The sequence below is a fragment of the Saccoglossus kowalevskii genome, chromosome 19 (genome assembly GCF_978046115.1).
Source record: "Saccoglossus kowalevskii chromosome 19, keSacKowa6.1, whole genome shotgun sequence".
Taxonomy (NCBI): Eukaryota; Metazoa; Hemichordata; class Enteropneusta; family Harrimaniidae; genus Saccoglossus; species Saccoglossus kowalevskii.
Window position 1 is genome coordinate 13512552 of NC_140659.1, and position 13082 is coordinate 13525633.

The 13082-nt window shown below is 32.5% G+C and overlaps 1 protein-coding gene across 1 annotated transcript in view; it reads left to right on the plus strand.

The window, feature by feature from the left end:
- LOC100371322 (protein FAM149A-like) overlaps positions 1–13082 on the plus strand; it is a 55561-nt gene that overhangs the window by 32958 nt on the left and 9521 nt on the right. Inside the window, exons 2-4 of the mRNA XM_085494116.1 lie at positions 8565–8796; positions 10058–10203; positions 11942–12085. Of these exons, the coding sequence (XP_085350242.1) occupies positions 8565–8796; positions 10058–10203; positions 11942–12085 (522 nt within the window). The remainder of the gene's footprint in view (positions 1–8564; positions 8797–10057; positions 10204–11941; positions 12086–13082) is intronic.

Genomic DNA, 13082 nt, shown 5'->3' on the forward strand with positions numbered 1-13082 from the left:
TCAAATGATGGATTACTTTTTGGCTATGGTATCCAATGAATTTCTTGTACATGATACCTAACAACCATGGGTTTTTTTTCCCGCAACTTTGTAGCACGGCCGCGGCAACTTTAACATCCAACTATTGGTTTTCTGGCAATTCAGTGACAATTCTTTCATTCAACGACTTTTTTTAGCACATGGCAGCGATTGTGACATCCATTTATTCATTTTCTGGCTATTCAGCCACCATTCATTAAATGATTTCTGGAAAATAATCTTATATTACTTTTATGAAGAATATTTAGTAAATAATCGCTGCCAATATGATAGCTGATCAAGCTTGGGTTATGTTACAGGCTTTTTCAGGTATCCCTAACTTCCGTGTCATGATATCTTATATTTTCTTTCAATACACATTGCATAACCATTTATCTGTAAGTGACCCTGGCAACCGTAAAAATGAAATATTAAATTGCTTGATGAAGTATTCCTGATAATCGAGATAGGAGGAATTAATCTTGCGTAAAGATGTACAGGTATTCTTTAATCTTTTGTCTCATTTGCTCTATTGATGAGGTTATCATGAGTATACTACTAATGGGATGACAGATTACTATGTAGCTATGCATCTTTGTGGTATTCTATTCGTTGAGCTTGGTGCGTTTTGTCTAAACAATCAGTGTAATTACCTTAAGCCCGTGCACCTGTCCCAGACAGGCAGATTTTACCTGGGACAGGTAAATGTACAAACTGCTTCCTCCTATGGACAGGTGAAAAAAAAAATATCCAGTTTTTAATAACCATCATAATGGGGTATTCCAAAGTTGCTAATGCCCAGAAAATTGCTTTCAGGGTTTTTAAAACTCAGGGAGATGATGATGAGTCAAGAATGAAAATGATATTTCAAATATTATGTCGTACTTTATACATTTGTATCACTAGAAACAGGTACACATACAACATCCAATTGGGACAGGTATTTTTTATTCTGCAATATGTCCAGTTATGATTTTCAATCAAATTATGTTCATTTAGTCCAAAATTGGAAAAAAACAAAACATAAAAAGATCACAGAATGAACAACAATTTGCCCCCCTCCAAAAAAAAGCATGCCACTCACAGAGTTAGTGGAGCTAATATGCTATCATTCAAATTATTATATTTCAGTTCTGAATAATTATATCGAAAAATAAAATTTAATTACAAATCATAATCAACTTTGAAATCTTATAAATACAAAAATTAATTATTAATATCGTTTATATTGTTGTCATGGCTATTCCTATTGTTAATGTTACATTACTAAATTAATGAGTTGAAATGTTGATGACAGACTGATATTTGCCTTCTGTTGTCATGGTTATTGCTATTTATAACATTACATTTGTAGGTTTTTGAGTTGAAATGTTGGTCACAAGCCAATCTACATGTACATGTATGGCTTCAGTCAGTTTCCTGAACGGGATTAGAACTGTTTGCTTTCAGAGTCTGATTTTCTTTTCTGAGAAGACAACTAAAAAGTAAATAACGACAATAAATTGTCCTTCTATTATACTGTAAAATGTTTTATTTTAACTGGAATTAATTTTTACTGAAAAGTCTTTTTGTTTTTTTTTGTAAATTTATTTTCACTGATTCTTGACGAGTTGAATGAAAAATATAGGGAAAAATCTATATCTGCGGATTTTATTTTCACTTAATCATTCCTTCATCAAAAATAGTGAAAATAAATTCCAAGCGTAAGCATTTTACAGTAACCAATATGTATAGTCTCCATAATAACAAAAATTATGAGCAATTATCACTTTATTATAATTATCATCCTCCTAATATTATGTCACTCATTATTTTGGGTTGTTATCAATTTGTTATATTTTCATTGATTTCTTAGGGAATATGGATGTTTATTATTCGTGATCAAAATATGGGACTGTACAGTTAAATGTTGATTGTGTTGTTAGGCATATTTCTGTATTGTATTAAACCAGTAGATTATGTATTTGCATTATGATAAAAACATACACAAACCCAAAATGTATATATTGTATGCTGGATCATTAAAACATGAGTTAGTAGACACCACACCTGTGCCATTTATGAAAGCACATACATGTACACTGCTACATTTATTAAGTCGAACAGATATAAAATGGAAAAAATACAGTACTGTAGAATACTTTATTTTCGCTTGGAATTAATTTTCGCTATTTTCGCTGAAGGAGTGATTCAGTGAAATTAAAATTCAGCGAACATACCTTTTTTCCTATATTTTACATTCAACTCACAAAAAAATCAGTGAAAATAAATTTGGCCAAACGCCAAAAAGACTTTTTCAGCAAAAATTTATTCCAGCTAAAATAAAGTATTTTACAGTATATGGGATGTGAAAGATACATTTAGTTTTAATAGTCACAGCTATGTATACTGTCTTGGTATGCATGAAACATTGTCAGAGGACTTGATTGATTGTTCTGCTGTTCTCTGCTTTCAATGTCTACATTATTAACAATAGCTCACTGCTACGGTAATTTACACAACATGTATTTGCTGTGTCCACATATAACTACAACAATCTTTAAAAGACATTGAAATCATGGAAATTTACTCAAATTATTGAATTCTTATATTCCGTAAGATAGAAATTTTCATAAATTATAGAATATTGTGTCAGTTTGACTTAACATTTTCACCACCAGTTCTCTCTTTTCATCACAAAAATCACAAGGTAGTCCCATTTATAGTTTGCACTTTCCTTCAGAAGATTGGGACAAAATAGCCCCATTTTTTCAGTGAAGACTAAAAATTGACTCAAATTTTCTGTTGGCTTCAAAATTTGGGTTCATTTCCAGAAATATTGAAGAATGTAAGAAAAAAGTGCAAAAATATTTTGGCAAGAAAATCTGGTGGTGAAAAGGTTAACAGACTGTGAATTCTAATGGAATGATATTGATGTTTCTGTGATGATGTTTGGATTTCTGTCATGCTGATTTCATAGGAAATGGAGAAAACTGAAAGGCAATGAGTTTTGCTTTGTCAAGTGGTGCATCTATGTAGTTATCTCAATGGTCCATAATCTTTATCTTGACACTGTCTTGGCAGGTAGCTTTTGAGAAATGTCAGGTTATGTTAATCATGTTACAGTATTTGTTCTATTAGTGAATGACAAAAGTGTCAGTGTTCAAAATAAATTTTAACGCATTGGGCTATAGTAGAGAAATCGTATTCAAATGTTGGATTCAGTATATATTGGATGACAATATTAAAATAACATTTTTAATTATCTTTACTTCTACATGTATTAGAAAATACACTTCTAATAGAACTACCGGTATTATGGTTCATGTACTTGAGTATATCGTATTAGTCTTATTATTTTAAACGCCCCTCGACTGTGACTAGAGGACTAAAGGACAACAAAATAATACAAGGGTAACCAGGCTAATATTTTTTTTATTTATTTTTTATTTTGCCATCTTGAAAATTACATTACTATAAAACATTAACATGGGAATTAAAATACTGTGGAATATTTTATTTTTGCTGGAATTTAATTTTCACTGAAAAGGCTTTTTGGTCGTTCTTTATGGAATTTATTTTCACTGATTTTTGATAAGTTGAATGTGAAATATAAGAAAAAAAGTATATTCGCCTGATTTTATTTTTGCGGAATCATTCCTTCAAGCAAAAATAGCGAAAATATATTCCAAGCAAAAATAAAGTATTCTACAGTACACAGCATTATTAAATTAAGTATATATTTCAGTATGGTATCTTGCAGTATTAGTGTACATGTAAATTCCAAATATGAGCATTTTTTAGTGAATTAAACCAGGTTAATACTGTATTCACTCCATTTGTAGTACCGGTACATATATCGAGGGTGTCTCTATGGTCAAATAAATCATACTTTAAATATATATAAAAATATAATAAAATAAAATGAATGCAATTTTTGATGTACATGTTTTTATATTAAAGATGTGAAAATACTTACATTGTACAAGAAATGAATTGACTCAATAGTTTATCTGAAGGTGTGTGCGAGAGGTAAAAATGAGCCTAGAGGACACCCAATTTCAAGATCTAACCAGTAACAAAAGCGTTAGATTAATCAATGTTTGGAAAGCAATATCTGATTTTAATGGCATAGTACCCTTGAATGCAATCAACTAATCGCATTGATGCATCCATGAACTAAAAGCTCTGAGTGTATGTGAAATTGGAGTTGAGGCTATGATTCAGTGTCATCAAATTACATTCCTATTTGTCACTTTTGTCATTTTCTTTTGATACAAGCACATTTTACCCATTAATAGTGTCAAATCCTGCCATCGTATATAACACACAGTTCATAGATGTAATGTTTCTAGAATTGTCATCCCCAATAATCATTTGTGTTGTGTTATCTGCTCCAGTAAGTACTGCATTCATAATATATAGGTGGCCTACTTGTAAGTTTTCATGGAGTTTTTGTTTCAGATTGCTTATTGATATGTTATAAACTATTTACTTATCACCCAGTCTCAAAGTGGTACGTTTATCATGTCATCAGCAGATGTGATTTATTTGTTTGTTTGTTTCCATAGTGATGCTAATTGGTTGCGAAGGTAACAAGTGATGAAATTTTTTCCACTCTTGTCAGCAGGAAGTTTGCGTTTAAAAAACAGCTTCAAATTCCTAAATGATTGCCATAGAACTAATGCGTTTTGTCCTTGATGGGAAATAATTGTTTTTAGGAAAGCTGCTTTAATACATTGAGTATTTTTGTCTGTATTCAGTGTTGTTTCAGGTGTCCAACGTTGGCAAATTTGTGGGTTTGCCAGTTTACAAAGATTTCATTGTTCTTGTTGAAACTTAATTGAAAGCAAAGGTGTGAATTTATACCCAAAGCCCATATTGGTTTTTTTTTGCCAGCTACAAGGCCCCTTTTTTGTTTAACTTCACTGTCGAGCAGATCAAATCATTATTGCTCATAGTTTGTCATCTGTGTGAACTTTTTACATTTTTAACTTTTTTTTTCTGAAACCACAAGTCTGATTGTTTTGATATTTAGTATATATCTTGTGTGGACCTCTCTCAGACTTATTGAAGACTTCTCTAATGATTTTGATAAATGTTTGTTATTTTTGGTAAAAAGTGATATTTTGAACTTTTTTTCTAAAAACCGCAAGTTTGATTGCTTCGATAGTCTGTGTATATATATATATATATATATATATATATATATATATATATATATATATATATATATATATACCGGTATGTATATATATATATATATATATATATATATATATATAGTTACCTCAAGTTAACCTCTCTCAGATGTTTGTTAATTTGGTAAAGATATGTAATAGTTTCTAATTTTTGATCAAAGATTATATTCTTTTTCTTAAAAAAAAACACTCCAATTGCCTCATTCCTGCTTATACATGTATACATGTACCTTAAGACTCATCTTCAATTCAGTAAGTTTGTCATTTTTAGGATATTTTCAACTTTTTTCGACTGCTTGTCCAAATACTTTCTACCACATGGTGTTATAAATGTATGATAAGAATTTAAAACAATTCATTTCCAGTAAATATACACATGCAACAGAGGCAATTTCTGAACTGACAAACCAACAATGGTGCTGAAAATTTCTTATTAAATATTGTTACAGTTTGTTGGTTTATCTAATGTAGAAGCTGATAGAAATGTAAACGGGTGATCACAATGTTTACAGACTTACACTACTGTGTTGGCGTGATTTATGGGACAATGCAGTTCCGTTGGTTCACGCAATGCAGTATCCACACTAATTTGTTTTTGAGCTATTCCGTCGCAAATCATGTATCGTGATCGCCGCTTCACGTAATGTGTGGTTAGAATAAATAATGATCTTATTTGATTATTCCATAACGGAATTCTAACACCTGCTTTTACCTGTTTACCGGTTTCATGCCTGAATTTATATGTCGTCCGACAACAAAATAAAGACTCGTTTTATTTCCCAATGGTTTGATGTAGGATTTATGTACATAACAAAAACATTTCTTTATGGGTGATCTTAATCATTTTTAATTCATTTCCACTTCTAAGATGTTCATTATGTGGATATTAAATTAACTATTTGAATTCACACATTAAAAACCTGCATATATCTCCGGTAATGGGATTTTTTATCTTCATTTTTTTCAAATGAATGACAGGAACAATTTGGTCACCATAAAACTTGCTGCGATAATGTTGGTGTAAAAAACATCTATTTTATCTATAATATTGGATCAGATGGTCATAATTTCATATTTGCGACAGAAAAAGAAAGGTGGCGCAAGTTGGCTTTGATGAGCAAAGATATAGTTTACTGAAGAAGTATTCTCATGGAAAAAAAACAACATAAATTCATTTTTTTCTTCACATTTTCAGTTTTCTTCTAAAAATTAATTTACCGGTACACATACTATTTAACAGTTTTAGAAAAAGTGCAATGTGATAATCTGGTTTTATTATTGATTATACAGCTGAATGCTGTGTAAGACTTTAAAGACATTTGTGCTGGATATAGTAAAAGGAAAAAGTAAAAAATCAAATATTTTGTTATGACATCAAATATTGAGATACTTCTGATGTTAAGTCTGGTGCTGAAAAGGTTAAGAATCAGCTTATATACATGCAGTGAAAGCTCCTGATTATTTCAAATTTCATTATATGTTTATTTTTAAATTATTGGTTATTGGTTGTGGGTGCGTGTAGTGGTTTTAACCTCCAGCATTTTTCATCAGCAGCATTGACTGATGCTGGAAATGGTGTGGAAATTTTTAATACTGTAAAATGACTAATTTTCACTGGGTTTAAATTTCACTGATTTACCATTTCAGGCATATTCAGTGGGTTTTAAGTTCACGGTTTCGTCATTTAGATAATGTGCTCTATGGTAAATTTTACATATTCACTGGGTTTTAAATTAGCGCATTTTCCAGTCAGCGAAATACTGTAGAATACTTTATTTTCGCTTAGAATTTATTTTCGCTATTTTCGCTGATGGGAGGATTCCGCGAAAATAAAATCCAGCGAAAATATTTTTTTTGCATATATTTCACATTAAACTCATCAAAAATTAGTGAAAATAAATTTCATACAAAACGCTCAAAATGCCTTTTCAGCGAAAATTAATTCCAGCGAAAATAAACTATTCCACAGTAAGCAAAATTAAAACCCAGTGAATAATTAATCCCTTTACAGTAGATGCTATTCAATAACTTGGGATATAGGTGTACAAACACTGCCACGCAGCTACTCACACACTTACATAGGCTTGGTAAAGTTGTTTACAACATCTCCTCCTATCCTGGATAGTACTGGTAATAGTGTTTGTGTTAAATGTATACTGAGTTAGAATTCTGTACCACTGCTGGTCTGTACCAGGGGGTACATGCACTATAGTCTTTTGTTGTCTTCTTTGTTCAGTCGATAGCATGGGTTAAAGTGAAAATGTAATTTATGATGTAAAAGCTTTATGAAAGACAACAATATCCTTTGGTCTGATAGCTACGAGTTCATCATGTAGTAATATATATGTATATTCACTCTCATATTTCACCATCACTCCAGATCTTTTTGTTCAGAAATTATCAAATATATTGACACACGACAATTGTTGTGTGTGTCACTGATACAAAGGGTTAGTTTAGGGATATGTTGACATATCTTCATTTCCCCCCTAGCTACCATGAGACAATAGCGTAGCCTAGTTACCGGATAAGTGTTCCAATGGTTATCCACTGTCCAGTGAAGACTGGATTTGCTAAGAATTCCATCTCTATGATTATTGGATGTCTGTGATTTGGTTGGCTTAGAGGTCATACAAACTTTGCTATGACATGTCCTAAAACATACTTGGTTCAAAACAAATGTGGTATAAGTTTTATCTATCTCTCTCTGGACATAAACATGGTCAAAAAATGCACTCATTATGGCATAACCAAATGTTTTTTATACAAGGCACATGCATGTTAAGATTAGTCCAATGACGATGGTCGTCATGCAGGTTGCATTCAAATTTCATGTAAACAAACAATGTATTTTACATGGGCTATATACAAACAAGCGTCTACCCATGAGCCTTTGCAGTTTTTGAGTGTGTTGTTATCATCGCTTGGGACTCAATTCCTGCGTATTTACTAATATGAGACATATATTCAGACTGAATTACCCTGCACAATTTAGATATTGGGTGTTTCTGTAAGTTAGCTTTAAGCCAGGTAAAAGCTCACTGACCAGCACCAGCGCATAAGTTTTTTTATTAATAGGGATATATACACGTACATGTATATTGAATAACAACAGTGAACAATACTGTTATCATTGAAACAACCTGTACCAACCAGTCACTCGCATACATGTTCGTTCCAGTGAAGTAAATAAATACCATGAGCCTATTAATAATATTAGGAACTGCTTTTTTTGAACATCAATGGATTTTCGAAAATTAGTCTGGACACAAACATGATGAATATACATGCATTAATAGAGACTTATGATGTATACACTTTCACCAATAATAATCGTACTATGTTCATTCATTTATTTATTTACAGACGTGGCATAGCATCACGTGGGGAAAACCATCCGCTACCAGAGAAGGCAGAAGACCCGTTACCATTTCCCTACATAGACACTGTTAATGAAGCCATTTCCAGTTTCATCACACCCACTACCAGTGGGAGATCATCACCCACCTTAGAAAATCACAGCTGGTTGTCGGCGTCGAATGAATGGACAGCTGGTAACTCAACAGATAGAAGAAGTTTGTTCTCTTGGGCTGATGATGTAAGTGAGCCACATGTAGGGGTTTGTCTTGCTCTGTCAATGTTTTGAATTTAGTGCTGAAAACAGGATTTCTCTTATTACATAGCAAAGTATCCCTACTCAGCTATGACAATTTGCTGAAAAGTGGCGCACTTCATAGTACATGTACAAAGAAGTGATTTATGTTTTTTAGTTCGTCACAGCATAGTCCATATTTGCACACAAATTTACATTCTTGATGTATGTTAAAATTGTTTGTGGGACTTGGGCCACTTGTCCAAGTTGTTACTAAATTTACATACGTTGTGGTTGCTGCTTTTGAAGTAGCTTTTACATACTGCCTCACTATGGCTTAGTACAGAAGTTCATTTGATTAATGTTTGGAGGTACTGTACTGTGTATATTCAGGCTTAATATTGTTATTTCACGCCCTTCAGTCTCAGCTGATACTTGTAAAATTCTAACAATCATATATGTTGACAGTTTTCAAGTTGTACTCTGAGATGATTCAATAAGTTTTATTGGGGGTCTAGGCCTAGGACTATTACCGGTACGTATAAAGTATTTATGAAAATTGCGAGAGATATTTACTAAATGTTTCCATCATGTTCAAATTTAGGTGACCGTTTTGACTTCCTATTTGATTGTTTATCCGAAATTCATTTGCCAACGATTTTATATAGTGTTGCCTAGACTCACGAACATTCATATCTGGAACACAAATATTACCAGCCATTTGTGCATATTGATACCATAAAATATTTCACATAATAGTCCCAAAATTCCAGTAAAACTTAATGAATGATCTCACAGTGCAACTGTAAAATAACAAAAAAACTACCAATGTTTGGTGGTTGTTGGTATTTTGCGCATAAAACAAATTCAGACTGTATTGCAACATACTACAAATTGTCTACTATAAGCCTTGTATCGACTGTGAAAGTGAAGGCATGGGAAACATACTGTGGAATACTTTATTTTCGCTGGAATTAATTTTCGCTGAAAAAGCTTTTTGGGCGTTTTGCTTGGAATTTATTTTCACTGATTTTTGATGAGATTAATGTAAAATATAGGAAAAAATATATATTCGCTGGATTTTATTTTCACGGAATCATCCCTTCAGCGAAAATAAATTCCAAGCGAAAATAAAGTATTCTACAGTAACTGAGATTGTTGATGATTTTCCATGTTCTGTACATTTATTTTATGAACTTGTATAAAAAAAATGAGGAGATTACTACTAAACTGACCAGATCATATAACATTGTCTTTGTGCCAACAGGAATTCGACAGGAGAGCAGCACGTACAGTGCGGCAGATGTTTGAGGAAATTGATAGGATGCTTTTTGAGGCACACAGTACACAAGGCATCAGTCAGCAATTAATCCAAGAGTGCAAAGATTGGAATACAAGATTTCCCCATTTAAGGTAGGTAAACCTTTCACTCTCAGCTGCTCGTTATTGAAGATAATAGGTTCAGATATCTTCTTTTTTTTATGTTAAGTGAATTTACCTATTTTGCCTTTCCTGTAAAGGTCATGTCAGTTCAATGTGTTGTTTCATCATAAAAAAAAAAGAAGTTGTACATCCAAACCAAAATTGAAAATAGTGAAGAATCCTGTGTCTTAAAAATTTTAAAAATGAACTGTGAAATAATTTCTAAAGCTTTATTGGTTTTTTGGGACTGTTAACGTATTGGCTCTATTAGTAGCTCATGTGCTTATGTAAATGAGGTTTGTCTGTGGTCAAAATAATTCATATTTCAATGGTTCAGTGTATAGTACAAATGTAAATGTAATTGCTGTTTACATGTGCTTCAACTACCGTATGTTAATTATTTGGTGATTTAAATTGTGGGAATTTTGTAGTAAACATTCAAAATTCAAGAATTTTCAATGCATCTGAAGGTTGGTGGTTGTTTCAGCTTCCTGGCTAGTTTTAATTTCATCTGCTTTTGATTAGTGATATGAAACATTGATTCACTGAAATTTGCGACAGTTGTGGATTACTTTTAATAGAGTATTCCATAAAAAGACTGAATCATCAAATATTCTTTGCAATTCTTACAGTTTCCTTCTTTTAAATATTTAATTTATAAGTAATCTCAGAGAGCACTGAAAATAATATCAATTTTTAGATAACTCGTGACATCATCAAGTACCTTGTAAGACATTATATATACTGTAAAAAATCACATTTGTTGTATACTGAATAATTATAATTAATTATTACTCATTAAGTGCTTGTGTTAATAAGTATAAAAAAATACGGTATCAGTTTTTTTTTACTCTATTTCACTGAATACAATTTTGAAATCTTGAAAAAATTCCGTCTACTCAGTCTCCTTAACGAGAATTGTAAATGTGGCTGATAATATCAATAAATTACTGTCTGAATACATTTTAATAAATCACTGCTCTCGTTATAAGGCAAAGTATTCATGCAATATGATGAATCTCAAACTAGGAGCAGGTGGTTTTAGAGATAAAATAAGATGACATCACGGTGGTATTTAAGTGACCTCAGTTTTGATTCATGTTGTTATACTCAGGATATCATAATCTGGAATCTGTGATTCTTCACAACGATAGCCACTGTTAAATCAAAACTCTCTCCCTCTCTCCCCATTTCCTGCTACATGTACCTCTGTGAAATTACAAAATCTTTTCCACATAAGGTTAATGCAGTACTTTGCTGCTGCTGTCGTCTCATTCATACCTTTGGTGTGGTATTTAGTCCGTTAAGTTTTGTCCTGTTTCCATGAAAGTTTTTGTGATTTTGGATCAAATATATTTTAATTTTCCGGTATCATCAAAAATCCAAATGTTATGATCAGCAGTTAGTAGCCTTGTCAAGTTTCTTTTTTTTAAAAGTGCATTTGTGAAAACTTACGGTAATACTGCGTGTTTGGAAGGCAGGGCAGAGACTATATTAGGATTTAAACTGCTGAGTGAACAGTCAGCTCCAGAAATCAACCCAGGAAACTCTCTGGTGTGAGGCAAACCTGCTAGCCATTACCCAGAAGCAGATATATTTTCATGTGTGTAAATGACAAAGACTCGCCCCAAGGCATTTAACAGCAGTTAGCTTAGTTTATGCTAGGAAATGCCTCAGTTTGCAATCATTCTTTCCTAAAGTATTCAATAAATATCTTGTTTCTTTACAGAATACTAGGTTTACAATTAATCCAGCCCCAAGATGCTGGTTTTCAAGTTTACCCGCAGGAAGCGCCGAGGCCGTCCACGGGCAACATGCTACTAGATGTCGGTGACAATGAAATGGTTGCTGTCGCTACGACAGACACTCAGGGGTATGTATTCACCGAAAACTAACTTGCAAAACTGACATCAAGACTTCAGAGAACCAATATCCTTGTCTAGTGATAACGTCGGGACATCATCAATGAAATTACCCCACTTTGAATCAAGCCCCAACATTTTATAGTCTACATGTATCTTGGTCAGTGGACAGTACTTTATGGATTTAATGGGCGGTTGTCATGGCAAACATACAACAAATATGGTACATTGTTGATAGTATTAATCGCAATGAAACAAACACACATTCTGTGGAAATAACTTGTGTGTTGTACAGATCAGAATGTACAAGCAAATAGATGGTACCCAGGTTTATTAAGGAAATTACTAAACTGCTATGTCAAAACTTGTGGGATTGTGGGAAAAGTGTGTGTTTAACAACACAAATTAAGCACTTGCATGCTGTGACAACCACCACCATGTTATCCATTAATACCAAAATCAACTTTTTTCACCTGACCCAAAATAAACCTTCAAAATTTTGAACAAGACCTATCTATTTGGGTCAGATTAATAATGAAATTCCAGAAAAAAACAGAATAGTGTTGCGGCAAAATTGTTGTTTGAAAAGTGCGATATCCAAAGAGCTAACCATGATAGCAGCATTTGAAATCAACAATGTTATCATTTGAGCAAAATTATATAACTGTTTATGCAAACACTCTTGCTCACATACATGTACTGTGGAATACTTTATTTTCGTTGGAATTAATTTTCGCTGAAAAGGCTTTTTGGGGGTTTTGTATGGAATTTATTTTCACTGATTTTTGATGAGTTTAAGGTGAAATATAGGAAAAAAAGTATATTCGCTGAATTTTATTTTCACAGAATCATCCCTTCAGCAAAAATAGCGAAAATAAATTCCAAGCAAAAATTAAGTATTCTACAGTATAAGCTTCATTTCACTAAGGGTTTACAGCAAAAACCTTGTGAACAATTGTGCATGTATGCATAACATGATGTATGTGTAAAGTCTGGGATGTCTGTTGG